Consider the following 23636-nt stretch of genomic DNA (forward strand, 5'->3'; position numbering starts at 1 on the left):
GGAAAGTAAGACTTGTGAAGTAACTACTAATATTAGCCTTAGATGTCACCACTAGGAAAAAAAAAAAAAAAGAGGACAGCTAGAAAGCAGGTCAAATGGCTCTGCTAAGAATTAACACTAAAAAGAGCAAGGACTTGCGTTTATACTGCAGAACCACCTAACAGGGTGTGAGAGGCCCTAACACAGAGCCCAGCTGCCTCGGGGCCTATAGTGTACATTAATTAAATCGTGTGGCCGAGGACGAGACAATTTTGGATCTGTTCCCCTCTGCGAGAGATTTATTTACCTCGACAGAAGTCATTTTCTGACATAGAGCTACGTATGAGCTCATCCTTTTTTGACTGCACAGCGAAGCAACCCTGCTGTTGCCCTGAGTGCTCTTCTCAGCCTTGTCCTGATGAAGACCCCACCGCGAGGATTGAATTAACCCTCCATTCTAGGGGTCGAAACATTGACAACATACAACCCTATTACAAGCTCTAAGGACAGACTTCTTAAAAAAAATATGCTATTAGAGCTTGGTATACTTTCAGGAACAATTGACCTGTGTTAGGCCGGAAAGTTCCTATACTATGTACAAATGATGTATATATGTCACAATCCCTTTTCCCTGTCCTTCACTCACACGTTCACCACCATCTACCCAACCTTTTCCTTTTTTCTCACTATACCAAGAGCACTGTAAATATTTACCGCACTGCTATATGTTGGAGCAACTGCATTGCCATTAACAAATGGTTTGACTTTGAATCGCATTAGATGCTTTGATTTTGGAATTAAATTTGATTCAAGCATCTCAAGAAAGACGTGAGTAGTGAATGCAATTTCTTCTTTTTTGCTAAAAGAGTTGCTACAGTGACCACTATCTTACTGTACTGATTCGCAGGCTCCGGCTGGCGCAGTTAGCAGTGATATGACAGCATGGTGCTGGGAAAGCCTCAGGAGAGGCTGGGAGATACACACAGCAGGCTGTATTATTTCAAAATGTAACACCAGTGAAGTGAGCAGTCCAGGGGTCTGGCGCACCACAGTTACACAATTCACTTACTTGAACGAGTCAAGAAACTACGAGAATTGCATGTACTCTGTAGCAAAGAGAAACCTCTTGAGTCATTTTTAAAACATACTTACTACATATTTGCTATGCAGTGGGTTTTAGAACAAGCTGGGCACGTTTCACCCTGCACCAGAGCCTCTCTTCCTCCTGCAGAGTACATCTTCTTCCCCGCGCTGTGACCTGGGAAATGTCTGGGAGCCCCAAGAGATTGTCACAAACAGGAGACTGGTCGGGCCAGGAGAGGTAGGAGACACGTTTGTACTCAGCAAGGAATGTTTTAGTACTTAAATCTCTGATTTTTTAAAATTAAATCCCAGATGTTTATTTTCCAGTGTAAAAAACACTTAAGCCGCTCTTTTTAACAATGGATAAACCTTTCCTCTTGAAGCAATATTGTGATCGGAACAAGAGGACAATACTCCCTGGGGCGCACAATTAAAAATGTCTGAAATCAGTTCTTAAGTGTGTTGGACTGCTGAATTTTACTTAGCCCACATGTATGGAAATAGAGAATTTTCATATTCTGCAGCGTACATTGAAATGATGGTTCTGAGATGGACAGTTTGATTGTCTTGAAAATAAATTGCTGCAAAGTCATTTTGTTTGGAGCTCTGCTGCCCTCTTGTGGGCTCTGTCGGCATTGACATTGGCACGGCGAATAAGGGAAAGCCGGAGAGCATACAGTTTCTGTCGTCTAATTGCTGAACCGCGGATATTGTCTCATCTACAGGGTAGGTTATATAATATTGTGACCCTAAAGCACTGCGTGAAACAGATTAGAGTAATAACACCAAGCATTGGCAATGAAATAGGACTCACATTTACGCGAGACCTATTGCATTGCGAATAGCAATGCATGCGGGTGACGAGGCATGAGGGGGGGCGGCGGCGAGAAGGCATCGGACTGCGGGAGCGGGGGGGCACAGGAAGAAAGAAGTCTGCGCTGTAAAGGGGCCAGTAGCCGTGGAAGGACACAAATGACTGACATGGCTGTTATGGGGAGGGACTAACAAGCTTAAAACCAATTGGAAGGCAGCATTTAGATCCTAAGCCAATGAAGAAGATGGGTCTGAGAGTGGGCGGAGGTTCCACAAAGCTTCCACACTATAGTGTATACTGCAAGCCTCGCAAAGCGATGGCAGCGCATTCGCGCTGCAACGCGAGGCGAGACGTAATAAAAGGGGATTCTAAGGCTTGGCAAGGGGGTCATTTTGCCAAGTCGAATTGGTCATTTAAAACTGTTTTCAGGCAGAAATAGCAGACCTGGGATATATTTTAAGGAGCTGCATAAGTGGGTGGCACAATATGTGCTGCAGGCACATTGGTAGTATTTAATTTACAGGCCCTAAGGATATGGCATACTACTTTACTAGTGACTTATAAGTAATGTAAATATGCCAATGAGGTGTAAGCCTATTTTACCATGTTTTAGGGCATGAGCAAAAGCACTTTAGCACTGGTAGGTTTAGTAAAGTGCACAGTCATAAAGCCAGCAAATTCAGAAAAAGAGTAGGTGGAAGGCAAAATGTTGGGGTAAGGCCACCCTAAGGCTGACTGGTCTAACAACCACTGTAGAAGGGGCAACAATGAAGGCATTTACAAATTATTTTCTATTCAAGAAAGCCAATCATGTGACTTTACCAACGGAAAGGGTTTCTAAAATAGAACTCACACATCTAGACTTTGAACAGAAATAACTGAAATGTACTCTTTTAAAAGTTGGAAATAAATATGTCATTGGTGTCTACGAATACATATTGCTATGTTCTGTTTGGCCTATTTTTCTCTTGGATGAGGAATAAAACATTCTGTGGTCCAAGAGAAAAGTCAATGGAATACGTTAACAAACGAGGATAAAGAAGTAATGTTTCACATATCTTACCATTTGTTAGTCTCTTACACATTTAAACCTTTCTCTGTCTGGTGGTTTCACTTTCCACACCATTTGTATCATCAGGTTTACTGTAAGTCAAACAAAAATATATTAAAAACTGAATTGAAACACTTTTTTTTTTTTTTACAAATTACGAGAAACAAATATTAAAGAAAAATGGATACATACAGTTGTACACTTTGTTCAGCTTCTTTTTCGTCCTCTCCTGTGATAAAACAATAGAGAATAACATGACTATGGTAAATATGTAAACATATCACACTCCTTTATGCCCTATGTAACAAGGATACATTGGCAGATTTAAATGCCAAATGTCAGGAAAGGGGTTATTAATTTTGGGGGAAGCATCTATACCAACCCAATCAGCACCCTCCAGCTAGGTAAAATAAGTCTGAGATAATCTCTGCTCAACCCCTGGTGGCTATGACACATGCAGGCGGTAATACATAGTGTACGATGTTAAGTTCAGGCATTACTAACAGTTTAAAAGAAAGAATATAAAACAATATCAAATCAAATATTTTATTGTTCAGCAAAATATGCTGTAACAATTAAAACAATGATGTTTACAATACACAATATAAAAAGCAATTGCAATTCATATTAACTTAAAACAACATAGAAACAGTGTATAAAATGCTACTCTATGTGTATCAACCATCTGATTGAATTTGATCTAGTAAATTTGTTATGTAGCAATTAAGTGCAAATGTGAAACAAATGCCCTACAATGTACTATCAAGACCAATTTCCACTGGGTTAGAGCGGTCTTTGGATCTTACAAACTATACCAACTAACAATCACATGCGTAGGTATAAATACCTAATAGGTGTCTACTAATTAACTTCTTAGGGCAAATTTAAGTATTGGAAAATAAGGCAATGCGCCCTGTCGGCTTCATGTCAACAACTATAGGGTACAAATAAAACTAAAGAACCAACCTGCTTCTCAGCATTTACATATCTTGTTAAAACAACAACACTTTGTCTAGATGATTATAATTTTACTGACAGGCTAGTGAAAATTAACCTTGGGTACGGGCCAATAGGAAGCCAAAACCTATTTGTGCATTCGGTAAAGTGCCGGTTTAAGTTAAAATCTGTAGATGAGTCATCCCTGGTCCAGAAATGTTTTGAGGTGGCCATATTTATTGTTCAACCCTGACCTTCCTATTTTTTGGCAGCTCCCAACTCCTTTTGAAGCACTTCCTCTTTGCCATATTATAAAATTAGCCAGTAGCGCCTGTCTCAAGATGGCTGAAACCAGTTGCTACTAGACAGGCGTGTCTTCAGCTCCTTATCCACTTCCCTATTTAAATGAGCTCTGCTCTGGTTTTTTTTTTAGTACTGTGACTGGACCCCTGCTATCAAGGATTGTCATCGGTAATGAATGAGAAAAGCCTTCCCTGGCATTTTAAAGTCAAAGCAGATAGTGCTAAAGTTGCCTTTTGTTACGGCAACCATTCCTGACCACTCCGAGATAGCTAATCCCTGCTAAGTGGTCAGCAGTTTGCTCTTCCTAGGTTCAGAAGTCGGTAATTGTAATCCGAGCCAAACTCGTTCATTTCCCAGCTAAGGATGAATATGTTAGGTCTGTAGGTGTGATGAGTGACAGAATTGGTTTTGAGCAATTCTGGTTTGGGCAGCATAATGCACAATTATACAATGCAGGCATAAATTGGATTTCAATATTAAATCAGAATATTAAAATTAAGTAAGTAATAAATTAGAAGCATTTTTCTAGCATTCATCCCAGCAGATAAAATAAATAATTATTTTAAAATCATCTAGGCAAAGAAAAATCTTATCAGATCGTTTAAGGCTCTTATGTGGCATGTGCTGGTAAGGGGACAGCAATCTGCAAATAGTAGTTACAGCTGCAGTTACTCAAAGGAAAATTATTTACCTATCACTCTTTGCCAATAGCATCAAAGATACTTGCATATAAATACTGTAGCTAGAGACCATGTTTAAAACAGTAGTGTGGTATTCACTGTTAGTACTAAATAATTGATTCTTTCTGAGTACCTCCTTCTGGGTTTTAGGTCGTGCCTGGGCAGTGCATGCGCTGCTCTGTGAGGCATGCAGTATTGGAGTATGTACTCGAAGCCCCGCCCACTCCCCACTCATATTTGTCATTGTCCTTCTTAAATGCTGGATTCTGATTTGTAATTAGGCTTGTTAGTCCCTCCCTAATACCACCTTGGTTTCATTTGTAACCTCTCATGCGTACTGGCCCTTTTACTTCCATTGTTACACGGTACGCCTTCTTCAGTTTGTAAGCACTAATTTCATTAATGAGCTTCTCTTGCTGCAGGATGGGCTCTTGTGTGCAGTTATGACCACCGGCTTGTTTATTCAACTTGTAGTAAACGGGAGCTCTTCAGTGGACATGGGAGGCAGATGGGGGCAACTCAGCTATGTCTTCAAGCATTTGGAATGCAATAGGTCTTGCATTTGTGAGATGTTAAGCTATTGGCATTGTAAATGACTATGTATTTTTATTTATGTTTTAAAAACCAAAACATAAATAAAAGGCTTCGTCATTTACAATGCCTATAGCTCAAACTTGCGTAAATGCAAGAACTAGTGCATTGCAGATGCTTGTCATTATTAATGTATGCTGGCTAGATGTACAAGTGGAAAGAAGGAATTGGGTAGGTAATGAAAGTAGGCAGGATGGTGCAGGAAAATATCAAGTCCAGATACTTAGGGGGTCATAACGACTTCAGACCGTCCGCCATCGTATCGTATTTGGGACCAGGCGCTTACAAGGCGGCATTCCCACAGTACGAATTACAATGCGACTGCCACCAATGTGTTCGCATTCCCTATGTTTTGCATTGTGTTGGGTGCTGCTGACTGCAGCACCCGCCACAATGCAAAAAAGGGACAATTTACATTCCCCTGCACTACGTGGCCGGCACCATGTGGGGCCTGCTACATGGTGTAGGGTTATACAGAAGGGCGCAATAGGTGACCCCCAGGTCCAGGTGTTTGGGTGCCGGAGCGTAAGTGGGGCCCGCTTTGAGCCTCCAATGTCCCTTTACGCCTGCCTGTTGCGGATTATCCGCCATGATCAGGCAGGCAGAAAGGAACTTCATAATCCCTATGGCAGTGCCTGGTAGGCACCGCCACCAAGGGATTGGGATGCCCTCCACGGCACCAGCGAGCTCAAGGAGGCCGTAGGATATGTGGCAGTCGGAGTTTTCGACCGTCACAGAACCGCCCGCCTTTCTATTGTGGGGGGCGAGGAATGGTCTTCCGAATAGCCGGTAGACCGCCACCAACAGCCTGTTGGTGGCGGTCTCTCCGCCATCGTAATGAGCCCTTTAATCTTTAAAGTAGTTATGATAAAATTAAGTAGAGCCTAAGAGCCTCAGAGTATGAGACTGGCTGTGTATTATGGATCCCAGTTTAGTGAAAAAGATCGAAGTGGAAATTGTAAAAGGAAATGCTAATCAAATGGTGGGTGATCAGTGGCAGAATGTTTAGTGGCCAGCCAAAGTATGAGTGGTTGGATGCATAGTGGATACTGTCTAGTGATGTTGATGTCATTCAGGTAAACAGTGCTAGGCTGGACGTGATTGTAAGATACTCTGTATCAGTATAATGAATAACAAAAAAAGGAATAACATTTCAAATGTGAAAATTCTTACCTGAGCGTGCCTTCTTCTTTTTATTGTGCATCTCATAAACTAAGATGATTGATACTAATACTATGACTTCTGCGACAATCACAAGAAAGGGTTTGAGAGGCACCATGTAACTGAGAACATTTAGATTGATGTGTCCTTGGCTTTTTCCAACTAGGAAAACTGCTTCGCATGAGTAGAGTCCACTGTCATTTCCAGTAAGTTCCTTGATATGGAGTTTGCTTTCATTGGCATGTTTTCTGGTGATTTCATACTTGGAAGACATCAGAGAGTCATTGAGAGCAACCTGAAAGTAGAACAGCAGGTCATTATGAATGTAAAACAATAATTCCAAGGGCAGAGTTCTCAGCTCTCATACAATTATCAAGGAAACCACCTACTCAGCACACATATTATAGCATTTGTCAAGAGAATAGCTACCTCATGACAGGAACAGTACAAGCATCTTGCAGCTCTGACCGCCATGCCCACCTCTTTGAAACATTTTTCCCCAGCTCACTCCCAGCATCTACACCACTGTGGTTGTGCTTTTTATTAGTTTTAACAAGGGGGCACTGTTCCTATACGCGGGGTGCAAAAAGTCACCCACGCATGGGGGTGCAAATAGTCACCCGTGCAATGAAGATCAGAAAGGTGAACAGATAGAAAGAGAGAAGATATCCTAGGAAAAAGGGGACCCATTAGTGAAGTGGAACAACCACTTGTTGTCCTCTGTTGCCCTCACACACCCCAAGAGGTGTCATGCTTCATCATGGGGCAGTTGCTCCTCGTAGGGCCGGTGCTGCAATTCCCTACGGGTCCCCCGAAGGGTCTCTTTGTCGGAGATCTTTTTAAGGACTGCCGGATGGTGCATGTGGGTATGTGGGGTATGGGTCCAGATGAGGGTGAAAAAGGTGCATGCAAGGTAGTGAAAAAAGTTAATAAAGGGTAAACATGCAGCAAATGTATGAATTGTAAACCATTGGCAGATAAACTGCTAGTTAAAATCTTGCCCCAGAGGCACACTATGTCCGGGTATCAAAAGGTCATAGGTCGACATGTTTCGCGCCTGCGTCGCCTTAAGGGTCGTTGGCGCTTCTTCAGGACCAGAGCAATGATATATAAAGTGCACGTGATAAAAATTACTAAACCCTCTAAATCAACAGGGCGAGGCAGTAACCTGTATACCTATAGTGTGGCTACAGCTGCATGATGAAAGAACGCTCCTGATGAAAACCTATAGTGTGGCTACAGCTGCATGATGAAAGAACGCTCCTGATGAAAACCTGTGCGCAAATGAATTAACCTCGCTGTTCTATTCCTCGCGCCACGCCTCTGATCCTCCATCTGGCTCCCCTCGATGTCTATCTGTCTTCCAGGGGGCTCTGCAACCCCCGCACAGTCCAGACATTTGATTAATAGGGCTGACACTGGATGAGTCCGGGGACTCAATAACTTCCACCCATTCTGCAGGTGATGAAGGGTGCCTGTCCTTCCGAATGCAGCAGGGATACACATAGGAGGTAGGACCGGTCTTTCCTGAGAGCCGCCGTGTGAGGGAGGATCGTTGTATTGAATGGAGACAGTGCCAGTGACGTCAAGGGGCAGAGGTGACGTTAGTGCCTGCTCCAGAATACAACTGAGCCTATATACAACCCAGTGAGTTCCGAAGGACCTGCTTCTTCTAAAGCTTGACTTGGCTGTGACAGCTTTCCCAGCTTTCCCAACTTCCCAGCTTTCAGTTATCTGTAATTTAATTTCTGTTTGGTAATGCATTAAACATGCCTAAGTAATAGTTTTAGATAGATTTTTTTTATTCACTAAATTAGGATCCATAATATACAGCCAGTCTCACACTATGAAGCTCTTGGGCTTTATTTCATTTTATCAAAAGTACTTTAAAGATCAAGTGTCTGGACTTCAGGTCTTCCTTCACCATACTGCCTACTTCCATTACCTCCCCATTTCCTTCTTACCACTTGTACATCAAGCCATCACACTAACAAAATGAGAAAAGAGGCTACTCTGTATAGGTTCATGAAACAAATTTCCATTCTCATGATTACCTTTTTTATATTACGCCTGTAGCATCTCAATCTTTACAAAACATTCCTACCACTACTAATATTTTTGGCCTGGGTGTTCACCTGCCGGTGATTCAATGCAACTTTATTTGATCGGATTCCACTTTGGCTTAAAAACCGATGTATGATACACACTCAGATTGAAAAACATCTATTGGAAAGGAAAAGATTATGTATAATGACACAATCTTAAATAGCTCCTATAAATGCATGGCAACTTTGTCACAGTTCAAAGTTGGATTAATCTAGTAACCATATTCCTGTCACTCATCCTATAAAGACAACAGTCCAGAACCAAATGTTTCACATTACCATCTATGGTAGGCTACCAAATATCAGCACTTAAATCTCTTCTTTGTCATTGTCATGACAAGATGGTCTTTAGCAGTTCATAACTTTTTCCTGACACTAACAGGTGACATAAATATATCCTCTTTCAGTTAAGCAGTGCTGTCAATTGATAACTTGCCAGTCACCTGTCAATAGTTCTGCAATCCCGACACACCACTAAATCCAACACCTTAGACAACCTACAACTAAATCCAACATACTAGAAAATTCCTAATCAATTGTCACTCTTGTAGAGCACTCACTAGCATTCCCACTATCCTATTCAACAGCCCAAAGCCCACCAAATAAATTGAACAATCCTCATTTTCTTCATTGTCATCACCTGCAACATATTTCACATGCAGTCTTGGGAAGCAATGAGCAGTAAGAAATGTGTCAACAGGTTAATATCCCACCTTGAAATTGCACTCATAATTTCATGGCTAACCTAGACAATGTAGCCTTTGTTTTGTGTATTTTTTTTTTTAGTAGGAATATCGAACAAATGATCTGTGTTTTAGCATGAATCGAACACTACAGCCTTAATGAACTCCAGCCACTTGGGAGCATCCACCGACCGATGCCCCATTGACTCTTCGACCTTGGAACCGACACACTCAGCCACCAGCTCACCACCATCATCAATGTATCGATCCTCACAGCCACTTTCCCCAATGCCTGGAAACACGCAGAGGTGACACCACTCTTCAAGAAACCCTCCGCAGACCCCAGCGACCTACAGAACTGCCATCCAATCTCACTTCTCCAGTGTCCCACTAAAGTCCTGGAGAAAGCCATCAACCTCCAACTCACCAAACACCTGGGGACAAGCAACCTGCTAGACCCCTCCCAATCAGGATTCAGAACCAACCAGAGTACTGAGGCAGCCCTGTTCGTTGCATGCAACAGATGACACCTGCACCCTACTCGACAGAGGAGAATCAGCCGCCTTGATCCTTCTCGACCTCTCTGCAGCCTTCCACACCGTTTCCCACCACAATTTCATCAATCGACTACACCAGATTGGAATCAAAGACGACCCCCTCAGATAGATGGCATCTTTCCTCCTAGGATGCACACAGAGCATCTGCCTCCCTCCCTTCACCTCCCAGCGCAAGCGCATCATCTGCAGCATCCTGCAAGGTTCTTCCCTCAGTCCCACCCTCTTCAACATCTACATGAAGCAGGAAGCAGACATCAGAACCCATGACACCAACATAATTTCCTACGCGGACGACACACCGCTCGTCCTCTCAACGGACCCAACCACAAAAAAAAACAACTTCCACAGCAGCAAGAACGCTGCAGCCTAGATGAAAGCCAACTGCCTGAATCTCAACACAGACAAAACCCAAGTGCTGATTTGTGGCAGCCAAACCTCCCAATGGAATAACTCCTGGTGGCCACTGGAACTCAGCCCTAAGCCTACATCGAAAGACCACGCCCGTAGCCTCGGCTTCATCCTGGACAGCAAACTCACCATGAAATGGCAGTCAACGAACCTCCAGGGAACTCATGAGAAGACTCCAGATGTTCCAGATGCAGCAGCCAGACTGATCCTCAACCTGTCCTAAAGGAACCACAACCCCCAGCACCTGAGAGACCTCCACTGGCTTCCTATCCAGAAAAAATGCCAACTCAATCTTCTGTCTTATGCCTACAAAGCCCTCCACGATCATGGAGCGGCATACAAGAACAACCGACTAAAGTTCCAATAACCAGCTAGAAACCTCTGCTCCACTCAATTCATTATCACACAGACACCACACATCCAAGGCTGTCACAGCGGAGGACGATCCCTCTCCCACCTTGCCGCCAAATCCTGGAACACCCTTACTCTCCACTTTCGAACATCACCATCACTGACAGATTTCAGGAATTGACTCCAGACCTGTCTCTTCCACTGAGACTGGCAGCCCAGCGTCTGGATACGAACTACATCCTCCTCGGGGACCTGAACTTCCACCTCAAGAACAACAACAACACCAACTCCACCACCCTGATCGACTACCTAGCCAACCTCGGACTCAGACAACTCGTCCCAACACTAACCCACTCTGCCGGTCATACGCTTGACCCCATCTTCTCCGCAAGCCCCACTGTCTCCTTCAACCACACCACCGAACTCCACTGGACCGACCATCGCTGCATCCATTTAATCTTCAAGAAACCCACCACGCACCACCGCACCCAACAGATGCCTAGCCGCTGCTGGAGCAAAGTCACTGAAGACCAGCTAACCACCACCCTCGCTCAGAGCCCACCCACCGACCCCACCAACCCTGACACCGCCACCTCAGACAGTGGATCGACGACTGCGCCAACACCCTCGCCCGATCAAGAAACCCTCCAACAGTCACACCAGCAAGAAAGACAGCTGGTTCACAGAAGACCTCCGGGCCTCCAAGCAAACCTTCCAAAAGCTGGAGAAGATCTGGCTCCGTGAACGAATACTGGACAGTCACGCAGCCCACAAGAACGCCACCCGCAGACATCACCTCATCAGATCCGCCAAAAGGGCCTCCTTCAAAGACCGCCTAGACAACAACGCGTACAACAGCAAAGAGCTCTTCAACATCGCGAAGGAACTCTCCAACCCCAGCTCCAATACCAACGACACCCCACCTTCGCAAGACCTGTGGGACTCGCTGGCCACCTTCTTCCACCGCAAGATCGCAGACATCCATGACAGCTTCAACGCCATGACCGCCCTGACAACCACTGAGACCTCTGCCCCCATGACCACCATCCGCACCAACCTCCTGCTCTCCTGGACCAACATCAATGACGACGACACCATCAAGATCATGAACACCATCCACTCCGGATCTCCGTCAGACCCATGCCCACACCACATCTTCAACAAAGCCAGCACAGCCATTGCACCCCATGTCCGGAAAGTCATCAACATCTCCTTCGAAACAGCAACCTTCTCGGAGAGCTTGTAGCACGCCGAGTTCAACGCCTTACTAAAGAAACCCAAGGCAGACCCCAAGGACCTCAAGAACTTCCGGCCCATCTCCCTGCTCCCGTTCCAAGTGAAGGTGATCGAGAAGACTGTCAACAAACAACTGACCCGCTACTTCGGGGAGAACAACATCCTGGACCCTTCCCAGTCCGGGTTCCACAGCAACCACAGCACCGAGACTGCCCTCATCGCCGCCACCGATGACATCAAGGCCCTGCTGGACAACGGAGAAAAGGCCGTCGCTGAATGGATGAGGAACAGTCGACTGAAGCTGAACTCGGACAAGATGGAGGTCCCCATCCTCGGATCCACCCCATCGGCCTGGGACGACTCCTGGTGGCCGACCGCACTGGGACCCGCTCCAACACCCACCGACCACGCACGCAACCTAGGGGTCCTCCTCGACTCCACCCTCTCCATGAGTAAACAGGTCAACGCCATCGCCTCCTCCTGCTTCAACACCCTCTGTATGCTCCGCAGGATCTACAAGTGGATCCCTACTGAAACGAGAAGAACGGTCACCCAGGCCCTCGTCAGCAGCAGGTTGGACTACGGAAACGCCCTCTACGCAGGAGCCTCGGCCAAACTCCTGGGGATCACGGCCGCCGTCTACCTAAAGTATTGCTCCCTGCTTCCCTGGGATCTCCTGCGTTCCTGTCAGGGGGCCAGTGTGTGCTGCGTTGGATGTCTCTGCAGTTGGCCCATTCCTTGGAGAGGGACAGCTGTGCCTACTGTTGAGAGACCGACCTCCCTTCTCACCTTGCCGGTAATCAGGTGCTGGCCACTTGAGTGCCTCGGAGACTGAGAGGGGATCCCTGTGCCGAGGAGTGCCGGGTCTCAACAGGTTTCCTAGTGTGGTGGGGCCTTTGCAGCCTTCTTGCCGGCCTCATCTGTGTCTAGTAGGCTGTGCGGTGGCATTCGGCCCTGTCCACCTAGGACTGCCGATGGAGACAACAAGTGGGCAATCCAAGCATAAGACTCTGCCCCAGTGGTGATGGACGGCCCCCGGGATGCAGGTATGTTGGGTCTGCGGTGGCCCCCCACAGGCAATATAGAAACCAGGCTCATGGAGGTTGCTGCCCTTGAGACTCCTTGTTGCCCCTAATCCTATCCTTTGAAACTACAACGGCAGGATCTTGATGCCCTGAGGCCCCAAGGCCCTGAGGCTGTGCATGGGCCTCCATGGGGCTGGGTCTGCACATGTAGTGGGGACACCCTAAAGTGCCTCGTCTCCTCAAACTTGGGTCCACATGTGGCCAGCCTGTTTCCCTGTTTCCCTATTAACAGGGTAAGACATTGAACGCCCTGGTTGTCCATGCCGGTTCAAGGGCCTGTGCTGTCCGTCTGCCCGCAGACCATAACAGACATTGCATAACTTGATTGTTCATGCCGGGTGTTGGATTCACAGGGTACTGGGGATCTGGAGTCGTCTCTGCTGACCGCCAATCTGAGACTACGGGACTGGGATCCCGACTACAGTGGGTGAGTGGGCTACCTCGCGGGTGTGCCTTGGGCCCCTTCCTCATCGGGCCTCCCGGCCCAGTAACTCTGTGTGGCCTGCTCCACTCCTTTTTTGAACACCACGGGAGGCACATTATAGCTGGCCATGCAGCCTCTGCCCCCAATACAACATCTGGCATTCTTTGAGGATTCGTAGACATCAACTGTTAGTTTCCTGGCATGTTACCTCCCCTGGTGCCTGACACACCTGCTCACAGCTGGGACTGCACTGGACAGTGGTACTTGCTCACTGAGCTTTCCGAGTGTTTGCCGTGACACCTCGACTTCTCACCGCCATGGGTAAAGATAAGCCCACTCATCCAGCGGCCTCCCAGACCCAAATGGACCAATACACTACAGGCAAGGCAATGCTGGGGGTAACACCATTGATAAAATGCAGTCAACAGAGAACGACCTGGCAACAACCCTCCCAGCATGTCACACAGATTGGTGAGGTGCATGTTGATGTGGGCCTTTTACATCGAGACCTGCACAATGCTACGAGAAGCATCACAGAGGCCGAGAACCGCCTATCCACAGTGGAAGATGACATTACCAACCATAAATCGCAGGCCTTCTGACTTCTTTTGCACACACCAGATGTTCAACGCCACATGGAAGACATAGAAAATCACCCCAGGTGTAACAATTTATGCTTTGTGTGAATATCAGAGGGTACAGAAAACACACAAGCTGCGGAATTCCTTGAAAGTTGGATCAAATCTTGGATGCCTCTGGATCAATTATACCCCTGGTTTGCGGTTGAAATGGCACACAGGACCTTAACCCCTAAGCCACCTCCTGGGGCTCCGCACAGACTCATGATCGCCTGCATTCTCAACTTCAAAGACTGGGACTATATCTTGTGAGAGGTCTGCTCCACCCAGATGTCAGATGCCGCAAAGGTGCTCGTCTTCCCAGATTACACCAGACAGGTGCAACTCCAGTGTTGTTCATATGTGGTGGTTAAACTGAAACTTCAGTCGCTCAACCTCTCCAACAGGCTGCTATTACAGACCCGACTAAGGGTTGTATATGCAAGGAAAACGCACTTCTTCAACACTCTGGAGAAGGCTAGGACATGGTGTACTGAGTAACAGCTGCTCTAAAGGCTAGGCAGCTTGGCCCCCCTCCCTACCCTCTGATCCGGGGAACAGGTCTCCCAATCCGGTGCAGGCAGACACAGCTCCAAGACAGAAAAAAATCACACTCCTGTAGAGGATGCAGTGCAACAAGAGTAGACTCGCTCTCTCTGTCTCACCTGGTGCGGGACCCACCGCCACAAGCTTCGCACTCATTCCTGCCTACCACTGCGGTGGGCTTTCCACCGAACCAGGATGGTCTCCACGCGGTGGTCTCTCCCCCTCCCGCTGAGCAAGTGGCTGACACCAACATGTCTCAGAGCCTCACAACATGACTTGCCAAATTTCCCAGATACCCTGTGGCATCATACTTGCTCCCTACTGGGTGCTATGTTTCCTAATGAGTGCATTTGATGCTACATTAAGGTGGGGTCCACCACTAAACTCCCGGTTTCCAGTTGTTTTGTGGTTTTCTTACTCATTTTTGGGTGACAGATGCTTCAGGGGTGGAAGTAATTAGTGTGAGGTTGGGGGACTGGGCTTGCATAATGTTGTGTTTTAGTTTTTGTTTCTTTGAGCTCTTTTGTTCTGCATCACACTCCGACACACACCTGCGTTTCTACAGCACACTTTAGGTACATTATCACTCACCACGTGTACTGGGTGACTGCACTGGATTACTCTCCCTGCTGGGCCAGGTACCGCCTGTCCCCTCTGCCCACGCGAGATGTCCCTACACAGACATGGGGCCTTTACAGGTACTGTCCTGGATTGGTAATGTGCTACTAGATCGTGTGAAGTTTACCATGGTCTTGCTATATGTGCACCGATTCCTCCCGGCTGCCCTGATGACTCAAGAAACACACCTGGGGGGAATCGGTTTCTATTTCTGGTGCGCAAGAGCTATGACAGGGTCTTTCACTCTGGGTATGTCAGGGGTTCCAAGTAGAGCAGCGATCCCTTCCCCATGGTTATTACTCAGGAGGTGACAGACCCACAGGGTCAATACCTTGCCCTTACGGGGACTGTTGAGGAGCAAACTGCTAATCTTCTATGTGCCTATGCACCTCCCGTGGCCTTGGATGCCCTCCTTGGGGACCACTCTGGGGTGCAGTTGGTCCTCCCTGGAGGACTCACGGTGGTTGCTCATCACCTGTCAGACTGAACCTCCACTCTTGGTTTTTGTGATGTTTGGAGGGTGTGGAACCCTCAAAATCACCAATAAACGAACACCATCGCAGCACACTATACCCACTCCTCGATTGATCAAATCTTTCTGCCAGCTGCTGACTGTTGCGTGGTATCCCAGGTTCAGATCCTCCCACGTGGAATCTCAGATCACGCTCCTCTTCTCCTTCACCTTGGTTCCCCCTCAGACGACCCATGCTCCATATGGCGCTTCAATGCTTGGTACTTCAGGTTGAGCCCTACACAAAGGTGCTGGAAAGCGAACTGAAAGCCTATTTTCAAACCAAAAAGGAATCAGTCCAATCAGCTGGCACCTTATGGGCAGCCAGCAGGGCCACTATTAGGGGTTACGCTAAAGACCCAATTAGAGAGCTGGAACGCGCTGACTCCCAACACAAAAGTAAACTGGAGGCCCGTGCCCTTCAGTTGGAAGTGTGCATTGCCGCCGACCTCCAGGGAGACATTTCTTGGCAACCGGACATAGTGTGCAAAGAGATCCGCTTCATGTCGCTTGAGGCTGCGAAGTAATGTGGAACGCCTCGAAGGCCAAGATTTATGGGTGGGGAAATAAAAAAAGGCAAGCTGTTGTACTGGCTGGCCTCCCACACCCACATGCAAATAGGGTAATACCAAAAATAACTGATGATCACGGCTCTATCTATCGTACCCTTCTGAATAGTGCGCAAACATGTGCAGATTACTACAGCCGTCTTTATACGGCAGCCTCCAGATTAGAGGCTGAGCCGGATTCTCACTTCTTGCATGAAGTGGCCCTCCCTCGGCTGTCCCATTCGGAAACCTAGGTGTTGAACCATTATCGGCTGAGGAGGTAGGAGCAGCCAATTCCATCGTGGCCTACCACATTTCATGAAACCCTTACACCTCGACTACTCGCAGTCTACATAGAGGCGTCAAAGGTTGGTGATTTTTCACCTGAGATTGATACAGCCACCATTGTGGGCATGCCGAAGACACAACATCCATTGGACTACTGCTCCGATTATCTTCCGATCTCCCTCATCAGTAAAGAAGATATTTGCCATAATCCTAACCACCCGTCTCAAACAAGTCCTTTGCACACTCATACAACCTGATCAATGTGGCTTTATGCAGGCCAGGAGCACGTGGCACTGCCACAGGCAACTCCACATTGCTCTGGCTTTCACCTGCTTCCACCCTGCTTAACCTTGCTTCTCATTGATTTTGAGACAGCTTTTGACTGTTGTACTGGGCTTTCTTGGACTGTGTGTTGCTGAGAGTTTGCTTTGGACCTCATGTTCATGGCTTCGTTCATATGCTTTACTCCGACCCCACTGTGCGAGTCCAGATCAACGGTGTGATCTCCGATGTCTTCCCTATCAGATGAAGGGCTCAACAGGGTTGTCCCCTCTCTCCCCTCCTTTTCACATTAGCGATGGTGCCATTCGCACATCCCCTCCGTAGTGACGCGCAGGTGTGGAGGTGGCATGAGGGACACAAGGACTGCATCGTGCTCTACGTGGATGATGCCCTTCCCTTCCTAGCATACCCTGAATCAAGTGGCCCCGGATGCCTCTGGATCCTTCAGCTCTTTGAGAGCGCCTCAGGTCTTCATGGTAACTGGGCTAAATCTGTCTTATTCTCCCTGTCCTGCCTCGAGACTATGTGTCCAGGCAAACTGACATCCCTGTGTGACGTCCAAGCTTCCGATACCTGGGTATATGGTTTGCGCTCCACCTGAGCTCACCTGGTCTCTTAACCCCGGGCCCTTGACACAGAAAGCCAACTAGGACTGCAAAAAATGGCAATCACTTCTGTTGAACGTAATGGTTAGGATTGCCCTTCACAAAATGATGGTGCTGCAGACGTTCCTCTATGTTTTCCAGACTCATCCGATATTCTTGCCTCATTGATGGTTCCAGGAACTGGATAAGTCAGCAACATCATTCCTCTGGCACAACTCCAGGTCACGCTTGGCACTCACCACCTCACAATTTTTCAAATATCTGCAACTATGACACGCGCTACACACACATATACCACGTGACAACCATCTCCCTGAATTCAACCCTCTGGAGGCTAAACTCAAGGACATGTTGGGCAGGGGAGGCCTTTCTCAGATTATCATACCTTAGTCATCAATGCCCCTGGCACACTAGACCATCTCAGAACATGCTGGGATGGATGGCTGGGCCCCCTGACGATGACTACTGGTACAACGCTCAGATGGCACCTCGAGTCATAAATATTTCTTCCAGATTGCACCTGGTCCAGCCCTGCTATCTTTACTGTGCCTACCTTACTCCGGCCAGGCTACACCGGGCAGGCCTTCTTTCTGACCCTACTTCTCCTAGCTGTTCCCACACCCCCGCGGACTTCTATCATGTGGTATGGCTGTGCCCAGTAATTTAGGGATACTGGACTGCCACAGTGAGAGAACTGATGGAAGTGCTGAGCTAGGAGGTGCAGCTTTTGCCTTTGAGGTTGCTAAAGGTCCTGGAGGGCTCAGGGGTTTCAAGGGTAGACGGTGCATACTTGGGAACCATGGTGGCTAACGTTGCTAAAGGTCCTGGAGGGCTCAGGAGGTTTCAAGGGTAGACGGGGCATTCTTGGGAACCATGGTGGCTAAGCGTGACATAGCAGCCCAATGGAAAATCACTGCTCCCCTCCTCCTACAATGTCACAGTGGTGGCATAGGGTCGAATGACATGCACAGCAAGAGAGACCTGTGTTTGAAGCCAGAGGGTGGCCATCAAAGCATTATCCAATATGGGGGAAATGGTTAGGTCAGCAGGAATCCTGTCTTCTGTTTTATTGTATTTTGTGACATCTCCTATCCAGGTATTCGCCTTACAGTACTTTACGAGTCTGCCCTGTGCTGTACCATATTTGTTCCCCTTTGTGTCAAAACAGAAGTTTTTTATTGTACTAAAACTCACTAAAATATTTGGTTATAAAATAGAATAAGGTTCCCTGAATCTATGCAGTGAGCTCACCCATGGTGTATATTTTGGCAGTGGAGAGTAGATTTAAATTGAATGGGTAGAGGAATCACCTATGGGAGTGGTGTTTCCTTTATTACAGGGGGAACATAGCAATAGATATCATTGGGTCTGGATATTTTTCCATTGACAGACTTGATATAACATTAGTTAGGACTCTGATAGGGTATGTTGATTATTTCAGAAGTAAGAGGGAGTTTGCACTGCTGAGTCAGAAGTTTGAGGCAGATCCATCTATTACCTATTAATCTTCTAAAGAAAGTAAAGTATGAAATGTGTGAAATTAATGATAAGCACATGATCAAATGAGGGTAAGCTACTTTATTTCTGAATTTGTAAGTCAAATCATATGTTGTTCTGAGGATCCATTAATTTATATACAAACATTCATTATTAATTCATATTTAATAATATTTTACCTTGTAGTTTCCTTCATGCCTATACCAGATCCATTCCACAGGTCTGTGTTTTGCAGCATCACATTTCATTACAACAGTATCTCTTTCATAACTAACCATTGGCTTATCTCCTCCCTTTATCTTGGGCACTAAGAGGAAATAAAGGAAACTTTAAAAATCTACAAATAAAATTATTTTTTCTAAATCTCACTTACATTTGTTTGAAAGCACTACACTTTGTTCAGTGGCCTATTTTCTGTATACTGCACATTTTATGCCATAAAACAATACATTTCTCACCTTAGTTTGTGCATTCAGTTAAAATGTAAACTCATTTTAAAACATGAAATGGAGGTTATGTATTCTTTGTGCATTGTATTTATTTTATTAAAGTTCTTGTACAACCAGTGTATGCTTTAATGTACTGCTTGAGTAAGGCAGGGGGAAGGAGCACTGCAGGCTGGAAAGTTCTATACATTCTTGGCCAAATGCTTGCTCAAAGAGGGCCTGATTCACAGAACTAATTTAAGACAAAATCCTAAACTTACTACCATTTTGGTATTCACAGAAGGCAGTTACTCATTTTGGTATTCACAGAAGGCACTTACTCATTTTGGTACTCACAGAAGTTAGGAGTCCTAACTTTAGGACTCCTAAATGCCTTCTGTGAATACCGAAAGTCTTAAAGTTAGGATTCTTCTCAGTTTAGGAGTAGTAAAGTTAGGACTCCTAACTTTAGGACTCCTAAATGCCTTCTGTGAATACCGAAAGTCTTAAAGTAAATCCTAACTTTAAAAATGGTAGTAAGTTTAGGATTTTGTCTTAAGTTAGTTCTGTGAATCGGGCCCAGAGATTCTGCTTGTAGATGTTTATAGTATTTTGTGAGAAACATCTTGAGGCAGAGAGGCAAAACAATTTACCAACATAATGAGGAGCACAGAGAGTGCAATGATAGTTTGCCAAACCATCTGTATCTCTAAGGGGAAAAAGTGGTATTGTGTTCGTAACCATGCCTGCCCTTCTAGGCAATCCTCATGTAACTTCTCAAATGAAAAAGCCATTGAAAAGAATTAAGTACTTCATCAAACTTTCAACTTGACTATTCATTTTCACTACAATAATTGTTTCAGTGAAACTGCAATAGATCAAACTCTAAATGGAAAACATAAAATAGAGATGAAATGGAGAGGAGTGGGAGTAGTATGGGTTTCCAGCGGAAAAGATTAACGCACCAATCCAATTCTAAATCAGGAAATCAAATGCAGATCTGACATTCATTTCCATATATCGTTGACTACATGTGACCCTTCAAGATCCTAATTAGATTAGAGCCTTTGAATCACCCTGATGGGCCACGTCAATTAACCTGCTGGCCAGATGGAGGATCAAAGGCCATTAGCAGTCTGCTCCTGGCAGAAGAAAGGGTGAAAGGAACAGCAAGTGCTAATTACTTTTCACACTGCATGTGGCCTGGAAAGGCTAACCCTCACATAAACAAAGGCAGGTAGCCAGACCTCTGGAGCCAGCCACAGGAAGAACATCCCTTTGAAATTTGGAAGGGAAGGTACCAGGCATCTGTGGCAATTGGGGGCATAGAAGGTGTTTCAACAGACCAGTTGACAGCACAATCGGAGAAACTCCCAAAATGCTGTACAGGAATGTTGAGGCAGGGGTGGAGTGGCGGTGTGTCACCTTAGGATTAGGCAAAGGGGCCTAGTTTCTGAAAATGTATACCCCTTCTTAAACACTCCAACACAAAAAAAGACTTTGGAAAACTGTATGGCCCAGGGGGAAGCAACACCAGATGAATGCCTAGTGAGAGATGGGGTAACACCTGACCCCCACAGCAAAGATAAACTTCAGGACTTTTGATTTCAGTTGATATCCAGGGACTAGGACTAGTTTCTCCAGGGCCGGTGGCACTGGCCCTCCTACATCCTTTGGGGGACAGCAGAGGGATGCATCTGGATCTTCTGTGGACTGGGTCTGCATGAGTGTGACATCTAAAGGAGGGTGCTCCTAACTTCCGCTATCTTGCAGGTGCTCTGCAAGTTTCCAACGGAGGGTTTACGAAAATGAGGGTGCAGACATGGAGGGCACACTGCCTTGAAGGTAGACATGGTGGGCACACTCCTTGGGGGCTCTCGGGGACTGCTGAGGAAGACTTCATGCCTAGGTGAAGTGCCAAGCACCCAGACAGGTAACAGGTCATGTGCAAGGAGGGAGTGCAGTGACAATTAGGCTCCCAAAGACGTGCACAATTTAGAGGCCAGGAGACCTGAAGAAATTACTCCTGGTGGAAAATGAAACTTCCCCGTGCAGGTAATCATTACAGGCATTAATGAATGTCCTTGTAAGATGGTATCAGCTTCAGTGAATTTAATGATGGTGCATTAGTTTACTGTGACATATTTCTGCATTGATTAATGATTTGAAACCCTGACAAAGCCAGTAGGTCTATCTACAGCATCTCAATATATTGTGTCTACTAGATGTGGAAGGTTTTGTGGTTATAGGTTTCAGGGCTTGCAAATGAAGAAAACTGTTAAGACTATGTCAACGTATGTATCTCCAACAGCCTTCACATATATATTTGTAAATTTATAAGTCTTATTGAGTAGTTTGTTCGTAATATAGTACTTTTCATTTTCCGAAGTAAAAGCACTGAACAACTAATTAATTAATTAATTAATGGGTGTGTGTTGTGTGCCTGCAGTACTAGTTCATGCACCTCTCCTGAGTAGGCCTTGGACTGGTCTGCTTCCTACTCTGAGAGAGTGAAGTGCTACACCAGGGTACGTGGTTCCCAGTAGATGGAAGGGTGCAGACATTACTTGTGAAGGATTGACATCCTTTGCAACTAAAAACCCACATTATTACAGGAGAGTTTGGTCTAAAGCTCTAAGATGCAAATATGGAGAGGACTCACAATTCTAGAACAACATATTGAAAATGAAACACTGTAAGTTGTGCTTACCTTTCAAATGAAATATTGCCTTGGCCTCCAATTTAGATTTAAATATGCAGGTGTAATTACCAAGCTTGCTGCTATCGCTAACATCAAACCTATGCAAACAGGAATAATACATATGTTACCAAAATTGCTTTGTAGGACATTTAAATAAGAAGAGACACAGAATATCAGACAAAGGGCCTGATTGACAAAGATAAATACACATGTGCACATGGATTCAGGTGTAGATCTACTCCTACACCTAGGTGTAACTCTAACTTTTTTGCTATTCACCATTTATAAATTGAGATTTATATCGAGGTGTAACCTTACGGGTCTTCATTCTCTGAAATTAGTAGGTGGATCCTTCTACAACACAATTTACAAGAGTAAAATTGTTACTAGGGAATTCGAATTAAGATTTTTTTTAAAGAAATATTTAAAAATAATATATTGTTCAATAGAATTTTACAGGAACATAAGATATGAAATATTAACATGAAAATAATAAAGCCTTAAAACAAATTAAAAAACAAATTGTGTATTCAATAATAAAATAATTAAATTATTTTAATGTCATTTATATATAATTTATCAATATTTTTGAAACAATATTTTAGATAATTACCCAACGGCACTAAGAAATGTATTTTAATTCAATATTTTTTAAAGTTTCATTTTGTTTTTAAATTAAGTTTATTAACACATTTTTATTAATTAAAAAAACAATAATTAGCCATATTTTAGATAATATGCATAATTCAATGTCTAATTAATTCAATTAATTTAACAGCTTTTCTTATAGGGTGCTATTTTAAATCCCTGCCTCAAATATTTTCTATGGAAGTGTTTTGCAGTACCGGTGGTTGACTATTTGTGGTGCTTGATTTACACCAAGGCTGGACTTGAACACATTTATACTTATTTTGACACTTTTAGGTGTGTAGTAACTGTAGAAATGGATTTTGCGAACTGCAATGGCCTTACTTATAAAAAACAGACACCCACAAATGAGTAAGTCCCTCCCAAACGCCTTCTAAAACTTCCCACAACCCAACTCATTGTGAGTATTTATTCCCTATTTCCCCACCACTCCCTGTGGTCCCTCCCACATTACTACAAAGTGGCCGATTCCGATTTCGGCTGGAAGGGCTCCGAACGATGGTTGGAGCCCTTCCAACCGAATCAGAACGTGTCGGTCGGATTCCTTTCCGACCGAGCCTTTCCGAAGGGCTCGGTCGGAAAGGAAAAAAATTTGAAGGGTCTTTAGCAGAAAAAAACTGGCAGACGTTAAACTGTTGACCTGTGCTGACATATAAAGTTTGTCAAAAATGTCGCCAAGATTCCTCACTTTCCTAATAGGGAGAGGACATTCCCCAGCCTCCAACGGCCACCAAGAATTGTTCCATATTGGTGTTCCATTGCCAAACTCAATCACTTGTGTCTTTTCAGTATTAATCTTCAGGAAGCTTAGACTCATCCAATTCATGATGTCCTTTAGACAGGAGTAAAAGCTGGCAGCTGTTAGCTCAGGTTTGTCCAACAAGGATATCACCAATTGTGAGT

The 23636-nt window shown here is 45.3% G+C and overlaps 1 protein-coding gene across 1 annotated transcript in view; it reads right to left on the reverse strand.

Moving 5' to 3' along the window:
* Positions 1–23636, reverse strand: part of EMB (embigin) — a 152432-nt gene that overhangs the window by 25641 nt on the left and 103155 nt on the right. The window contains exons 4-8 of the mRNA XM_085631231.1: positions 22095–22183; positions 19139–19266; positions 6611–6893; positions 3120–3156; positions 2940–3019 (exon numbers count right to left, since the gene is read on the reverse strand). Of these exons, the coding sequence (XP_085487357.1) occupies positions 2962–3019; positions 3120–3156; positions 6611–6893; positions 19139–19266; positions 22095–22183 (595 nt within the window). The 3' untranslated portion in view covers positions 2940–2961. The remainder of the gene's footprint in view (positions 1–2939; positions 3020–3119; positions 3157–6610; positions 6894–19138; positions 19267–22094; positions 22184–23636) is intronic.

Source organism: Triturus cristatus, chromosome 2_1, assembly GCF_964204655.1.
Source record: "Triturus cristatus chromosome 2_1, aTriCri1.1, whole genome shotgun sequence".
NCBI lineage: Eukaryota > Metazoa > Chordata > Amphibia > Caudata > Salamandridae > Triturus > Triturus cristatus.